The sequence below is a fragment of the Cebidichthys violaceus genome, unplaced genomic scaffold, assembly GCF_023349555.1.
Source record: "Cebidichthys violaceus isolate CVI_PGR_0920_01 unplaced genomic scaffold, fCebVio1.0.p SCAF_19, whole genome shotgun sequence".
NCBI lineage: Eukaryota > Metazoa > Chordata > Actinopteri > Perciformes > Stichaeidae > Cebidichthys > Cebidichthys violaceus.
This window is the reverse complement of record NW_027176361.1, coordinates 959,550-975,299: the sequence shown is the minus strand read 5'-3', so window position 1 is coordinate 975,299 and position 15,750 is coordinate 959,550. Positions and strand designations below refer to the sequence as shown.

At 42.4% G+C, this 15,750-nt stretch overlaps 3 protein-coding genes across 4 annotated transcripts in view; 1 reads left to right on the top strand and 2 right to left on the bottom strand.

Moving 5' to 3' along the window:
• Positions 1-986, bottom strand: part of LOC137874403 (F-box only protein 41-like) — a 10,677-nt gene extending 9,691 nt beyond the window's left edge. Inside the window, exon 1 of the mRNA XM_068713063.1 lies at positions 802-986. Coding sequence (XP_068569164.1) covers positions 802-875 — 74 coding nt within the window. The 5' untranslated portion in view covers positions 876-986. The remainder of the gene's footprint in view (positions 1-801) is intronic.
• A 2,972-nt stretch (positions 987-3,958) lies between these two features.
• On the bottom strand, positions 3,959-6,115 carry LOC137874419 (early growth response protein 4-like). Its single transcript, XM_068713088.1, has 2 exons — positions 5,983-6,115; positions 3,959-5,769 (listed from the first exon to the last, which is right to left on the bottom strand). Exons 1-2 carry the CDS (start codon positions 6,113-6,115, stop codon positions 4,589-4,591), a joined length of 1,314 nt encoding a protein of 437 aa, XP_068569189.1. The 3' UTR covers positions 3,959-4,588.
• On the top strand, positions 5,083-15,743 carry cyp17a2 (cytochrome P450, family 17, subfamily A, polypeptide 2). 2 transcript variants are annotated; one of them, XM_068713077.1, is made up of 10 exons: positions 5,083-6,661; positions 8,598-10,085; positions 11,045-11,165; positions 11,318-11,456; positions 12,001-12,230; positions 12,465-12,551; positions 12,876-13,085; positions 14,287-14,456; positions 14,537-14,640; positions 14,728-15,743. In XM_068713077.1, the coding sequence occupies exons 2-10, from the start codon at positions 9,835-9,837 to the stop codon at positions 14,991-14,993; spliced, it is 1,578 nt and encodes a 525-aa protein (XP_068569178.1). In that variant the 5' UTR covers positions 5,083-6,661; positions 8,598-9,834; the 3' UTR covers positions 14,994-15,743. The 2 variants fall into 2 exon arrangements, with proteins under 2 accessions (XP_068569178.1, XP_068569177.1); XM_068713076.1 differs by having other exon boundaries at positions 8,593-10,085.
• The last annotated feature ends 7 nt before the right edge of the window (positions 15,744-15,750 follow it).

The window sequence follows — 15,750 nt, the reverse complement described above, 5'->3', positions numbered from 1 at the left end:
CGGGCTGTAGCTACATGAATTTAGCCGGCGCTAACCCTAGCTAACCCAAGCTAACCCAAGCTAACCCAAGCTAAATCAAGCTAACCCTAGCGCCTTCACCTCCGGAGCGACCGCCGGCGCTCTCCTCCCTGTAGTCTCCGTTACCATAACGTTAGCATGGATTTAGCAAGCTAACGTTAGCTAGCTTGCTAGCCAGCCGCTGAATGAGCTGTGCTATTATAGTAATGCTACACAGTGGTTATGGAAAAATTTAAATAACGATCGAGGATTTTGATTTATCCACTTTACTACGTATCATATAATATATATATATATATATATATATATATATAATGTTATAACATATATATTATATGTAATAATATATATATATATATATATTATATTATTACATATAATATATATTATAACATAATATATATATATTATTACATATTATATATATATATTATATGTAATATATATATATATATATATATATAGTATTACATATAATATAGCAAATATTTTCTTCCTCCTTTAATTTGTGATTTAAAAGTGTAAAAACGTGTCTTCAGTTTACATTGAAGGATCAAACCAACGTAAATAATTTAGTTTAAATGTAAACGTAACACATTCATTATTTCTGTGATAATTTAGTGTTTTTAAATCAAAAATAAAACCGCCTTAAAGAGCAGAACCGGGACTTCTTGTAGCTTGAATCACATTTAAACAAATTAAAATAATATCGTAGTTGCATTAACACGCCGTTCAGACGGTGAATACGTCATGCTTTTACCGGGTAAATAACTCAACTCTCACCTGTGCACGTGCACGTGACGCTGCGTCAGTTGGTCAGTTTCAGCCGTTTTTATTTTCCCGCTGAAGAAGCTCATTCCGTCCTCGCGCGGATCGATCAGTCCGCTCGATTCTGAACTGGACTGTCGCGTGCAGCCGTTGCCTCGTGTGTGTGTGTGTGTGTGTGTGTGTGTGTGTGTGTGTGTGTGTGTGTGTGTGTGTGTGTGTGTTCCAACCGCCGCCCCGCGCGCCCCCACCTCGCGGCGTGCAGCCGGTGACGTAAAAAGCCGCGTGACGTGCTAGTTCTGATGTGATGGCGGAGGAGCAGAAGAGGGCGGGGCTTAAATTCATCTAATCAGAAGTAGAAATACTGTGAAGTAAAAAGTACTGTAACCTGTGTTTTACTGCAGTAAAAGTACATCAAATATACTGAAATGAACAAAAGTAAAAGTACTCATTGTGTAGAATAATATATATATATATATATATATATATATATATATATATATATTATTATTGATCATTAATAATCTATCATCTGAATCTTTAAAGTAACAAAAGTTATTGAAATAAATGTAAAGTAAAAAGTCTAAAGTACCAGAAAATGGAAAGTACAAGTACCTCAGTATTGTGGTGAAGTATAGTACTTGAGTAATGTACTTTTACTTAGTAAGTACTGTGTCCTTATATATGAAATACTAGATGGATGAATTCCTGTGTTTTATAGATGAAATATCTGCATGTTGGTTCATAACTTACTTTTTTGTGTACTTTTTAATTCAAACATCTGTCATTGTACTTGTCTTTTAGTAGTTTTCATCTAAAGTATAACTACATTTAAAGTTACTTCTTGTACCTCAACTTTAAAAAGGTATATGTATATATTCCCTTTTTACTACTGTGTAACAATGTGTACTCCGAGTACATTTTACACAAGTAATCTTTGCTTTTAATTGAGCAAAAATAATTAAGTTTCAGAACAATACTGTAGTACTTTTTTCTCCTTTTATTAATAATAATAACTATAATAATGGTAATGATAATAATTATATATAACTAGTTTCATATATATATATATATAACTAATTATATAATATTCTATAAAATATTATAGAATATTTAAAATATATAATAATAGTAATATAATTATATTATATATAGTAATTATTATGATAATTATAATATTAAATATGAATAATTATAAAACCAATAATAACAATTTAAAAATAATACTGATAACAATAAATAGTAATAACAGTAAAAATAATAACGAAAAGATAAATCGAATAATCTGATGTAATCAATCTGATGGAAGAAGTATTCTGATCCTTCACTGCAGTAAACTATGTAGTATTATGAGCTAAATGTAGTGAAAGTAAAGTACAGTAACATGTGTTTTAATATCTAATGTATGTATTCATGTACATGTAATACGCAGCATGTTACATTTCTTCAGAGTCTATCGACTAGTTACTCAAGTTAAGTACAAGTACATCAACACTGTACTTTAGTACTGTACTTTAGTGACATTCCACCACTGTACTTATCCACGAAGAGATGTAGTGCTGACTGTGACCACTGGGGGGCGCCACCGTCTGTAGAGAGGACCACAGGTGTGTGTGTGTGTGTGTGTGTGTGTGTGTGTGTGTGTGTGTGTGTGTGTGTCTGTGTGTGTGTGTGTGTGTGTGTGTGTGTGTGTATGTGTGGGTGTGTGTCTGTGTGTGTGTGTGTGTGTGTGTGTGTGTGTGTGTGTGTGTATGTATTTGTGTGTGTGTCTGTGTGTATGTGTGTGTGTGTGTCTGTGTGTCTGTCTGTGTGTGTCTGTGTGTGTCTGTGTGTATGTGTGTGTGTATGTCTGTGTGTCTGTCTGTGTGTATGTGTGTGTGTGTGTGTGTGTGTCTGTGTGTGTGACTCTGTGTGTGTGTGTGTGTGTGTGTGTGTATGTGTGTGTGTGTGTGTGTGTGTGTGTGACTCTGTGTGTGTGTGTGTGTGTGTGTGTGTGTGTGTGTGTGTGTATGTGTGTGTGTGTGTCTGTGTGTCTGTCTGTGTGTGTGTGTGTCTGTGTGTGTCTGTGTGTATGTGTGTGTGTGTGTCTGTGTGTCTGTCTGTGTGTATGTGTGTGTGTGTGTGTCTGTGTGTATGTTGTGTGTGTGTGTGTCTGTGTGTATGTGTATGTGTGTGTGTGTGTCTGTGTGTCTGTCTGTGTGTATATGTGTGTGTGTGTGTGTGTGTGTGTGTGTGTGTATGTGTGTGTGTGTGTGTGTGTGTGTGTCTGTGTGTCTGTCTGTGTGTATGTGTGTGTGTGTGTGTGTCTGTGTGTATGTGTGTGTGTGTGTGTGTGTGTGTGTGTGTCTGTCTGTGTGTATGTGTGTGTGTGTGTCTGTGTGTCTGTCTGTGTGTGTCTGTGTGTCTGTCTGTGTGTGTGTGTGTGTGTGTGTGTGTGTGTGTGTGTGACTTCATCAGAACATGGTTTAACGTGGTGACGTTTAAAGTCTCTGTTGTTACGTTAACGTGACTCTCTGGTGATCGTTCATGATGCCGTCTGAAGAGAAGCTAGATCCTCTCTGTAGCGCCGACATGTGGATTCATCCGCCGGTAAAAAAAAGCAAAGAAATAGTCCACAGATTCTCTCATTTCCTGTTTAAAAACATACAAACTACAGAGAGCAGCTGTTTGTAGTCAGATTACTGATACTATATATATATATATATATACATATATATATATATATGTATATATATATATTATATATATATACATATATATATATATGTATATATACATATATGTATATATATATATATACGTATATATGTATATATATATATATATATATATATGTATATATATATATATGTATATATATATATATATATATATATATGTATACATATACATATATATATATATATACATATATGTATACATATACATATATATATATATATATATATACATATATATATATATATATATATATTATGTATATATAGAGTATGGGATGTCGGAATGCCTTTCCTGTATGTCTGGTTTGAAAAACTCCAAGTTGCTGTTGCCACGGCAACGCAACCTTCAACGTCTGTTGCCCAGCAACAGCAGCCTGTTATAAAATGTCAGGAGCGTGATGAAGATGATGAAGATGAAGGGAACAGACTCGCTGTTTGTTTGTTTGTTTGTTTTATTGACAGCAGCATCCTTCATGCAAAATAACGAGGGAACACAACCTCCCACAATGCATCAGTGCACCAGAGGCGTCAGAGCGACATAGAAAAGTGACATCGTGTAGTTTTCATGTTATAAATCTCTTATAAATATATACATATATACAATATAGATCTCTCTCTCTCGTGTTGTAAAAGAGGTAGAACACTAGATATAGATATAAAAATAGAGATGTGTGTGACAAACACAACAGCACGACATTCTGACGTCACAGTCACGTTCTTCACGTCCTCATGCAGGAAACAAAAGTCCAAAAAGTGTTTGTTTTTACAAAGCTCCTTTAAGAGAGAGTCCACCACCAGGAGCGTCTCGTGCACCGTGATGGGGGTCCGGAGGTGGACCGGCTGGTCCCGGATCAGACCGGAACACTCAGACCTGAACTCTTTAAATCCACCGTCACCCTCCTGCAAGCGGGATTGTCATCTCGCGCATGCGCCGTGAGAGTGGGCCAGGTCACCTGTCTAAACACCTGCTCAGGGTGACGTCACACGGAAACGTCTCTCTGACGCGTCACCGGTCGACGGTTCAAAATCCGGAAGCGTGAACTTCGCTCCTGCGGCAGCCAAATCGGAAAAACGGGAGCGCGCGCTCAGACGCCGGGCGCGTTCAGGGCCAGGGAGTAGGCGGCCATCATCTGCGCGCGTAGCTGCTGCTTGACGTGCACGCGCCCGTGCCTCTTCCTCTCGTCGCTGCGCGCGAAGCGCTTGCCGCACACGTCGCAGGAGAAGGGCTTCTCCCCGGTGTGCGTGCGCGTGTGCGTGGTCAGGTGGTCGCTGCGGCTGAAGCTGCGCGCGCAGATGGTGCACTGGAAGGGCTTCTGTCCCGTGTGGATGCGCACGTGCCTGTTCAGCTCGTCCGAGCGCGAGAAGCGGCGCTCGCACCCCTGCACGGAGCAAGGGTACGGTTTCACTTTCAGTCCGTTCTTCTTGGCGGGAGCTCTCCTGCCGCCGCGCGACAGCTTGGGGGCGCCCGCGGCGTGCGCGCCGCCGATGTTGACTATCGGGAACGCGCCCTGCAGGAGGGAGGAGAGGAGATGAGCGTCCAGGGTGGAGGGGAGAGGGGGGGGGGAGAAGCTCTGTGCGAGCTCCGTCTTGACCACAGGTCTGCCGATGACGTAGCTACCGGAATCTCCCCCGGTAACCGGCACCATCAGGCTCTTCAGCCAGTCCTCCAGACCCAGCGGCTCCTGCTTCACCTCGCAGCCGGGCTTCAGGTCGCCCTGACCGGCCTCGGAGCTCAGCAGGGAGTCGAGGAAAGCGGACACGTCCACCTGTTGCTGCTCCAGAGCGGACAGCGGTAGGAGAGAGTCCGCGGTGCCCGGGTACGAAGCATCATTCCCGGGCATCGAAGAGTGTGCGCACCCGTTGCTGCAGCCGGAGCTCACGAACTCGCTCTTAACAACCACCGGGTGCGAAACCACCACCGTGGGAGGAAGAGGAAGAGGAAGAGGAAGAGGAGGAAGAGGAGGGGGGGTGCTCGACTCAGCCGCAGATGGAGCGCAGAGCGCGGGAGGAGAGGAGGATGCGTCCTCGTGCTCCATCTCGGTGCAGATCCCCACGATCTCTGTGATCATGTTGAGGATCGCGTCCGCGGTGCTGCTCAGCTCCGCTGCTGCCGCCGGTACCGGTACCGGCACTGCCTTCACCACCGGCTCCGGCTCCGAGAAGAAGCTGCCGGTGTAGCCGAGAGATGGAGAGAGAGTGTCCGACGAGCAGTCGCTGAAGTCGGAGAAGAAATCCGAGTCTGAGGCGTCGGTTCCCGGAGAGAAAACTGAAGGAGAGAAGGAGGAGGAGTTATTAATATTATGAATGTTGCATAATCACTGTGATCGATATGCAAACAGCTGATCAACAACCACCTGTGACTGCTTCCATGAGCTGCAGGTGTGAAGGTGTAACCTCACACCTGCAGCTAATTATGCACAAACACGCGCACCATGACTGCATGTTAAACACGGGTCAGTGACTGATCACACACACACACCTTGGCAGAAAGGCGACCCCACGTCGGATTCCGCTCCGTCGCTGATGGGGCTCGAGCCCACGCTGTCCACCCACGCGCTGCAGGCGTCCTCAAACTCCGACATGAAGCAGCTGTCCTCGCGCTCCAGAAGCATGGCGGTTTATAAAATGATGAGCTGGATGAACTGGATTGATCAGTCGGTTCTCGGGGACTCCCGTTATTAATCCCGTTATCTCCCGGTGTGCTCCGGTTAGTCCCGTTAGTGCAGAGAGATGCTTGGTGCTTCCTCGCGCTCTCCGGTTTTTATACCCTCCGTCTCCTAGGTAACTCCCGTTAACGGTCTCATTGGTCGGTGCCGTGCGCGAGGGATTCCCTCCCGCAGCGGTGCTTCGTAGCTGCCCAAACATGGGCCGCTTCCGGTGGTGACGGCGGGTATCCCCGCACCATAAAAGGACAGGCGGGAGAGCACACGTAACGAGATTTTTTTTTTTGGGTTCCCCTTCACTGCGGCAGCGGAGCGACACGAGAGAGATTATGCAACCGGAGGGTTCACGCGGGGCTGCAGCAGAGGAGGATGAGGAGGATGAGGAAGAGGCTTTGTTGTTATTGAGGAAGAAGTAATAAAAAAGAGGATCCCAGTTTCATCATCCGAAGGTTTTTTATGCACTTCTAGTGTCTCTCCTCACCTGTTGGAGTTCAGGTTGGTGATGCTTTGGTTTCACATCCATACCATAATAATCATAATAACCATAATAACCGTAATAATCATAGTAACAGACGGCGGCTGGTGTTTTACAAGCGTGTCAGAGAACTACGGTGGCCTTCAGGTGAAAGTGGACGAAGTCGTCGAGACATCACTTGTTGATTTGTGGACGTTTTGAAGCTTCGAGTTCTGCATTTTGGCCGCCGCCATCTTGTTTTTTTTGCAACCAGTGAACAGGAAGTGACCATATTTGGACTGAGGAGACCTGTCAATCACTGTGTAGCCCCGCCCCTAAATCATCCCCTCTTTATGGTGTGTGACTCTAAATGGAGCATAATGTACTAAATGAACATCATGCTGTATTGAAGAAGACTGTAAACTAGAGATTGAGACCATAAACTCATGTTTACAATGTTTACTGAGGGAATAAATCAAGAGAGAAGTAGAGTCATTTTAGACTAGACTTCTATACAACCAGAGGAGTCGCCCCCTGCTGGACACTAGAGAGAAGTAGAGTCATTTTAGACAAGACTTCTATACAACCAGAACATCATGGCGACGGCCCAAAAACAACAAGATGGCGATGGCTTAATCTTTGATGGACAAAATTCCAGATGGCGATTGCCAAAAAACAACATGGCGACAGTCAAAAAACAAGATGGCGACGGCCAAAAAACAAGATGGTGACGGCCAAAAAACCAAGATGGCGACGGCCAAAAAACAAGATGGCGACGGCCAAAAAACAAGATGGTGACGGACAAAAACCAAGATGGCGACGGCCAAACACCAACATGGCAACGGCCAAAAAAACAAGATGGCAACAGCCAAAAAACAAGATGGCGACGGCCAAAAACCAACATGGCAATGGCCAAAAAACCAAGATGGCGACGGGCAAAAAACAAGATGGCGACGGCCAAAAACCAACATGGCAACGGCCAAAAAACCAAGATGGCGACGGCCAAAAAACCAAGATTCTAACTCGGGGCTTTACAACGTCGGTCACAAACAGGTGGGCGACGTCACAAACCTGTTCAGGTGATTAAAGTTCAATGAAAACATATTTCTGAAGATTTTATTCCGTTTCTAAAGCGCTGAACACCGGCCCTTTAAATCACGTAAAGATTAGCATTTTATTTTGGCACAGTGGACGAAGGACGAAGATGCAGAAGAAGAAGCCGTCACAAACGAATCAACAACAAATCAAATACATTTGATGATGAGCAAGAACCTGTTTTTAATATCTCAGTCGTCATCACAGATTATTTATAACCAGAGGACCTTCTGATGAGAGACAGACGGGTCCGTCTCTGTCTCACTGACCGTCTGTCCTCGTCTGGAGACCGCCACCGATCATGTGACACGCATGTGACACTCGTGCTGTCGCCATGGAGACGGGAGGAGATTCAGGGCGTTATGTAAAAGAGGAAGTCAGGAAATAGAAGCTCAGCAGCAAGCAATTAATTCAGTAAAATAAATAAATAAATATGATAATTTAGTAAAATAAAATAATTTAGTAAAATAAAATAATTTAGTAAATTAAAAAAAATAATTTAGGAAAATAAAATAAATAAATATATACAATAATTTAGTAAAATAAATAAAATAATTTAGTAAACCAAAATAATTTGGTAAAATAAAATAAATACAATAATTTAGTAAAATAAATATAATAATTTAGTATTAAGTTTTAGTATTAGTATTGCTCTATTATTTAGTTAAATAATAGAGCAGTAAAGCGACAACATCATATAAAGAAGAATAAATAATATACATATATATGTATATATATACATACATATATATGTATATCTATATATATACATACATATATATGTGTATATATATATATATACACATATATATATATCATGGTATTTGTGACACACTCTGACATTAAAGTGAAGCTCTTAAACTCTTTCATGTTCCAGAGCAGCATCTAGTGGCCAACAGAGGAACTGCAGCTTCCACCGATCTACACCTGTTTATAACGTCCTCTGAAGTCTCCAACGTCCAAAAAACAACCATGTGACCAATCGGACAAAGACGAGGACGAAGACGAGGACAGAAGAACCCCTCTCTCTCTTTGTCTCTCTGTCTCTCTCTCTCTCTCTCTCTCTCTCTCTCTCTCTCTCTCTCATGAACAGACTGTTAGAAGAGGAGGATGGAAGGATGTGCGGGGGCGAGGGAGGAGAGACTGTTGCCATGGCGCTGTGCCACCTCCTGCTCCCAAAGAACGCACACACACACACACACACACACACACACACACACACACACACACACACACACACACACACACACAGTAACACACTCTCTCACACACACACACACACACACACAGTAACACACACACACACACACTCACAACATATCCTCTATTTTCTATTCATCACATTCTTCTTTCCTGTTAAAACCCTGGTGCCTTCATTACCCACAATGCAGCGCTCCCCTGCAGAGGGCAGCAGAGATGACCTCACTTCCTTCTAACTCTTTACTTTTCCTGATGTTACGAACTTTGAAAGAGTCTCAGTGACAGATTGCATTGCATTATGGGAAATGTAGATTCAGCATCATACCTGTGCTGCTCAGGTTGAGATCATTGTCTCTGATGAGCCGCAAAAACATTCAAAGTAACGAAGTACATTTACTCAAGTACTGCCCTGAAGTACACTCTTTATAGTACTTGTATTAAGTGAACAAAACAAACTACAAGCTGATGTTAAAATAAAGTGATGGAAAGTACATTTACTCAAGTGTTGTACTTCACAGCAGGTGGTACTTGTACTTTATACTTCTTCTTCTTCTTCTTCTTCTTCTTCTTCTTCTTCTTCTTCCTCTTCTTCTACTTCTTCTTCCTCTTCTTCTTCTTCTTCTTCTTCTTCTTCTTCTTCTTCTTCTTCTTCTTTCTCTTCTTCTTCAGTTAAACTGTTTTTAAACTTTAGGACGTTCTAAACATGCTGACGTCAGCTCTCTCTCCTCTGACCTGCAGCCTGATAACACCAAGGTCTGTGGACCAGGATAAACACACACACACACACACTCACACACACACACACACACACACACACATGACCTCTGACCTCTCCAAGGTTTCTCCATGGTGAGGTAAAGATTAAAACGAGGACTCGTCCGTCTCCCTCTTCATTCTCCTCCATTTCATCACCACAGCCATGTTCACTCATCTCCTCTCCTTTCTCCCTCCCTTTATCTCCCCTCTCTCCCTCCCTCCCTCCTTCCTCCTCCTTGTCTTCTTCATCGTTGCCGTGGCGGTCTTCTTCCTGAACCGAACCGGACCTCCGTCCTCTGGACCTCCGTCCCGGTGCTCCGTCCCGTGCCTGCCGAGGCTCCCCGTCCTGGGCAGCCTGCCCTGGTTGGGGGAAGGCCTCCCCCCCCACCTCCTCTTCACCCAGCTGGGCCGCAGGTGAGACCGCAAGAGTCCTGAACCAGAACCAGAACCACTTCCAGGGTTTGTGGTCCTGGAAGCTTCCTGCAGACCACGACCATGTTTTTACTGGTTCATGTTAAGTGTTTTTTAACGTTTAATTAACTAGTTAAACTATTAACTAGTAAGACTAGTTAATAGTTTAACTAGTTAATATTGTTCATTAATAATTAAGTTATTAATGTTAACTAGTTTATATTGTTTATTAATGATAAGAAGAAATGTTAATCTTTGGAAAGACTCGTTAATGTTTAGAAGGACTCGTTAATGTTTAGAAGGACTCTTTAATGTTTAGAAGGACTCGTTAATGTTTAGAAGGACTCGTTAATGTTTAGAAGGACTCGTTAATGTTTAGAAGAACTCGTTAATGTTTAGAAGGACTCGTTAATGTTTAGAAGAACTCGTGAATGTTTAGAAGAACTCGTTAATGTTTAGAAGGACTCGTTAATGTTTAGAAGAACTCGTTAATGTTTAGAAGAACTCTTTAATGTTTAGAAGAACTCGTTAATGTTTAGAAGGACTCTTTAATCTTTAGAAGGACTCTTTAATCTTTAGAAGGACTCTTTGTTTAGAAGGACTCGTTAATGTTTAGAAGAACTATTTAATGTTTAGAAGGACTCTTTAATGTTTAGAAGGACTCGTTAATGTTTAGAAGGACTCTTTAATGTTTAGAAGGACTCGTTAATGTTTAGAAGGACTCGTTAATGTTTGGAAGGACTCGTTAATGTTTAGAAGGACTCGTTAATGTTTAGAAGGACTCGTTAATCTTTGGAAGGACTCGTTAATGTTTAGAAGGACTCGTTAATGTTTGGAAGGACTCGTTAATGTTTAGAAGGACTCGTTAATCTTTGGAAGGACTCGTTAATGTTTAGAAGGACTCGTTAATGTTTGGAAGGACTCGTTAATGTTTGGAAGGACTCGTTAATCTTTTGTTCCAGGTACGGGTCTCTGTTCGCTCTCTACCTGGGTCCTCACTACACTGTGGTGATAAACAACCATCAACACGCCAGAGAGGTTCTCCAGCAGAGAGGGAGAGACTTCGCTGGACGTCCGAGCATGGTGAGACATGCAGAGAGAGAGAGAGAGAGAGAGAGAGAGAGAGAGAGAGAGAGAGAGAGAGTAAAGTTCTCCTACATGATACCATTTAAAAACATGTCATCATTTATCTTCATCTCTATCTCCTCCTCTTCCATCCACCGTTTCCTCTGCAGGTGACCACTGACCTGTTGACCCGAGGAGGTAAAGACATCGCGTTTTCAGACTACACTCCTCTCTGGAAGTTACACCGCCGCCTCGTCCACAACTCCTTCACTCTGTTTGGAGAAGGAAGCAGCCGACTGCAGGACATCGGTACTCCGCCCCATTAATGTCTGAAAGACTTGTTAATGTCTGGAAGGACTCGTTAATGTTTGAAAGGACTCATTAATGTCTGGAAGGACTCGGTAATGTTTAAAATGACTTGTTAATGTTTAAAATGACTCGTTAATGTTTGAAAGGACTCGTTAATGTCTGGAAGGACTCGTTAATGTTTAAAATGACTCGTTAATGTTTGAAAGGACTCGTTAATGTCTGGAAGGACTCGTTAATGTTTAAAATGACTCGTTAATGTCTGGAAGGACTCGTTAATGTTTAAAATGACTCGTTAATGTTTAAAATGACTCGTTAATGTTTGGAAGAACTTGTTATTATTTGGAAAGACTCGTTAAGGTTTTGATGGACTCGTTAATGTATGCGTTGGTGGATAAAAAATTAACATAGAAAGAGAAAATAGAAACATAAATATGGACCAGAAACAATTAAATATGAAAGAAACTTCAACAATATGAACTGTGTATCTGTGTTAAAGGAAACACTGTTCAGTATTTGATCATATTACATACAAATGTCCGTCTAGTTCTGTCCTCGGTGGACAGTTTGTGTGCCGAGCTGTTGTCCGGCGGGCGGCGTGGCTTCGATCCGTCTGCCGCGGTGACCCGGGCTGTCACCAACGTCGTGTGCACGCTGGTGTTCGGCGCCACCTATCGCCACGGCGACGCCGAGCTGCAGGAAGTGATGCGATACAATGACGGCATCGTGCAGACGATTGCCCGAGGAGGACTGGTGGACATTTACCCCTGGATGAAGGTACCTGAACACAACGGAAACCAGAACGTAAAGAGATTAATACAAACATAAATCTAAAATGTTCAGGATGTTATACAATGTCCTCACTTTCTAAAATGTCTTCCCTCTCTTCAATGTCCTCACTTTCTAAAATGTCTTCCCTCTCTTCAATGTCCTCACTCTCGATGTTTAGAACTCATTTGGTCCCAATAAGGACAGAAGTACAGACACATACAGTCTGTCCTTGTCCTTCAGGTCTTTCCCAACAAGTGTCTCAGTAAACTGAAGGACTGTATCATCGTCAGAGACCGACTGCTGTCACGAAAACTGGAGGAGCACAAGGTAACGTCCCTCATCCTTTGTCCCTCGTCCCTTGCCCTTTGTCCCTCGTCCTTTTTCCCTCGTCCTTCGTCCCTCATCTTTCCTCCCTCGTCCTTGTCCCTCGTCCTTTTTCCCTCGTCCTTGTCCCTCGTCCTTTGGCCCTTGTCCCTCATCCTTTTCCCCTCGTCCTTTGTCCCTTGTCCCTTGTCCCTCGTCCTTTGTCCCTTGTCCCTCATCCTTCGTCCCTTTTCCCTCGTCCCTCCAGACCGAGCAGGTCTAGTCTATCAATAGATCTAGATGGGTGTACCAGTAAGACTCCGCCCCTCTTCTGTGGTCTGACTCCAGGCCTCGCTGAGTGACGGTGACCCCCGTGACCTTCTGGATGCCCTGCTCAAGGGTAAGACGGACGGCGGTCAGAAGTCCTCAAGGTCTGAGGACGAGACGATCACAGACGACCACGTCCTCATGACGGCAGCCGAGGCGTTCGGAGCCGGAGTGGAGACCACGTCCACCACGCTGCTGTGGATCCTGGTCTACCTGCTGCACCACCCAGAGGTACTACTGCTAGTATAACTACTACTACTACTAATACTGCTAATACTAATACTACTGCTAATACTACTAATACTAATACTACTAATACTAATACTAATAATACTAATACTAATACTACTGCTAATACTACTAATACTAATACTACTGCTAATACTACTAATACTAATACTACTAATACTACTACTAATACTAATACTACTGCTAATACTACTAATACTAATACTAATACTACTGCTAATACTACTAATACTAATACTAATAATACTAATACTACTGCTAATACTACTAATACTAATACTACTGCTAATACTACTAATACTACTACTAATACTAATACTACTAATACTACTACTACTACTAATACTACTGCTAATACTACTAATACTAATACTACTAATACTACTGCTAATACTACTAATACTAATACTACTGCTAATACTACTAATACTAATACTACTGCTAGTACTACTACTAATAATAATAATACTAATACTAATACTACTGCTAATAACACTAATACTACTGCTAATACTACTAATACTACTGCTAATACTACTAATACTAATACTAACACTACTGCTAATACTACTAATACTAATACTACTGCTAATAGTCTAATACTAATACTACTGCTAATACTACTAATACTAATACTACTGCTAATACTACTACTAATACTACTGCTAGTACTACTACTACTACTAATAATACTAATACTAATACTACTGCTAATAACACTAATACTACTGCTAATACTACTAATACTACTGCTAATACTACTAATACTAATACTAACACTACTGCTAATACTACTAATACTAATACTACTGCTAATACTACTAATACTAATACTACTGCTAATACTACTACTAATACTAATACAACTGCTAGTACTACTACTAATAATAATAATAATACTACTGCTAATACTACTAATACTAATACTACTAATACTAATACTACTGCTTATACTGCTAATACTACTAATACTATTAATACTACTACTACTACTACTACTACTGTTCTATACTGAGAATGATGACACTACTACTAGTAGTGGTAGTATTGTCTTTACTATCTTTACTGTAGCAGAGTGTTTCACAGTACTTTTACTCCGTTAAAGTATGTAAATACTTCCCGTCTGTGTAGTTGTTGATAATGAACATAAATCATCGTTGCCGCTATGTCCCGCCCCCTCCAGGTGCAGGAGCGCGTGCAGAAGGAGCTGGACGAGCAGGTGGGCAGCGAGCGGACGGTGTGCACATCGGACCGCGGCCGGCTGCCGTACCTGGACTGTGTCATCAACGAGGGCATGAGGATCCGCCCGGTGAGCCCGGTCCTGATCCCCCACACCGCCATGACCGACAGCAGGTACTTCAGATACTTCAGGGTATTTTATTTGTCATTTTATACACAAAACACAGAGTTGTGACAGTAGATGTCCGTTGTAGTATTGGAGGTCACTCTGTCCGTCGTGGGACTCGTGTTTTGGTCAACATGTGGTCGATCCACCACGACCCCCAACACTGGGACAGACCGGACCTGTTCAACCCAGGTAAACCACCACCAAAACCACCTCATCGGAGATATCTAAACTGCACCTGAACACACCACAAACCAACGGCTTTCCCGCCTTCTCCAGATCGTTTCCTTGACGAACAGGGCCAGAGGTTCTCCCCTTCCTGCTTCCTGCCGTTCGGGGCGGGACCTCGGGTCTGCGTCGGCGAATCGCTGGCCCGGCTGGAGCTCTTCCTCTTCCTGTCCTCTCTGCTCCAGCGCATGAGCTTCGCGCTGCCGGACGGGGCCCCCCCGCCCAACCTGCAGGGGCGGCTGGGCGTGGTCCTGCAGCCGTTACCTTATGAGGTCGTCGTCACCCCGAGGGCGGGGTGGGAGGGCGGGGCCAAGTGAAAAAAAGGGGGAGGAGCAGACAGTCGTGAAAACCTAAACCTTTTGTTGTCGCGCTCAAATTTTAAAAATTAACATTCAAATAAAAAATTTCCAAAAAAAAATTACGTGAATAGAAACTGGTTCTTTACGACTTTAAAATGATTTTTAACAAACATTTACACTGGTACTAAAACAAGTATAGAGAGCTGCAGGCATGATCCTAAAACCAGGAAATGACTCAGCATTCTTTCCACTTCCTGTTCCCTCGTCTGGACGTTAACGTGTTTTACAAAAAAATACAGAAATACATCATACGTGCGACGCTCTATTTGTTGAAATGGATTTCAAATGAGTTTAATTTGTCAGGAATTCCTTAAAGTGAAGGTAAATTACGTAGCTAAATTTGTCACGCAGTTAGCTTGATTTGTTTCATAAGATATTTTCCATTTAGAGTAAAAACAAGATGGATGATGTAAAGAGCTAATTAACGTCGCTAACGTCTGCGGCTAACATTAACTTTTTCCACAAATTAACAAACTCATTGTAAATCTCTAAAAACAGTAAAGAAGCTAACGCTAGGCTAGCTCGTGGCGGCGCTATTCCAACTTCACCCTTCTGTAGCTTCATGCTAATGCTATGCTAGCTAATTCTAAAACATGCAACCGATATGTTAAAATCTAACAGTGGAATATAATTAAACCGAGTTTAAACTGAGCTTTAAACGTCATTTAAAACAAAAGAAGTAAATATTTAGTGTGACTTCACGTGATTTTTTTGT

What these genes read in the sequence shown, in the direction of transcription:
- LOC137874419 (XM_068713088.1), bottom strand. Translation starts at nt 6,115, where the DNA reads ATGCTTCTGGAGCGCGAGGACAGCTGCTTCATGTCGGAGTTTGAGGAC. An exon ending in GGGGTCGCCTTTCTGCCAAG is followed by an intron (nt 5,770 to 5,982) that starts GTGTGTGTGTGT and finishes TCTCTCCTTCAG; the next exon opens with TTTTCTCTCCGGGAACCGAC.
- cyp17a2 (XM_068713077.1), top strand. Translation starts at nt 9,835, where the DNA reads ATGTTCACTCATCTCCTCTCCTTTCTCCCTCCCTTTATCTCCCCTCTC. An exon ending in ACATTTACCCCTGGATGAAG is followed by an intron (nt 12,231 to 12,464) that starts GTACCTGAACAC and finishes CTTGTCCTTCAG; the next exon opens with GTCTTTCCCAACAAGTGTCT. An exon ending in ACCGGACCTGTTCAACCCAG is followed by an intron (nt 14,641 to 14,727) that starts GTAAACCACCAC and finishes CGCCTTCTCCAG; the next exon opens with ATCGTTTCCTTGACGAACAG.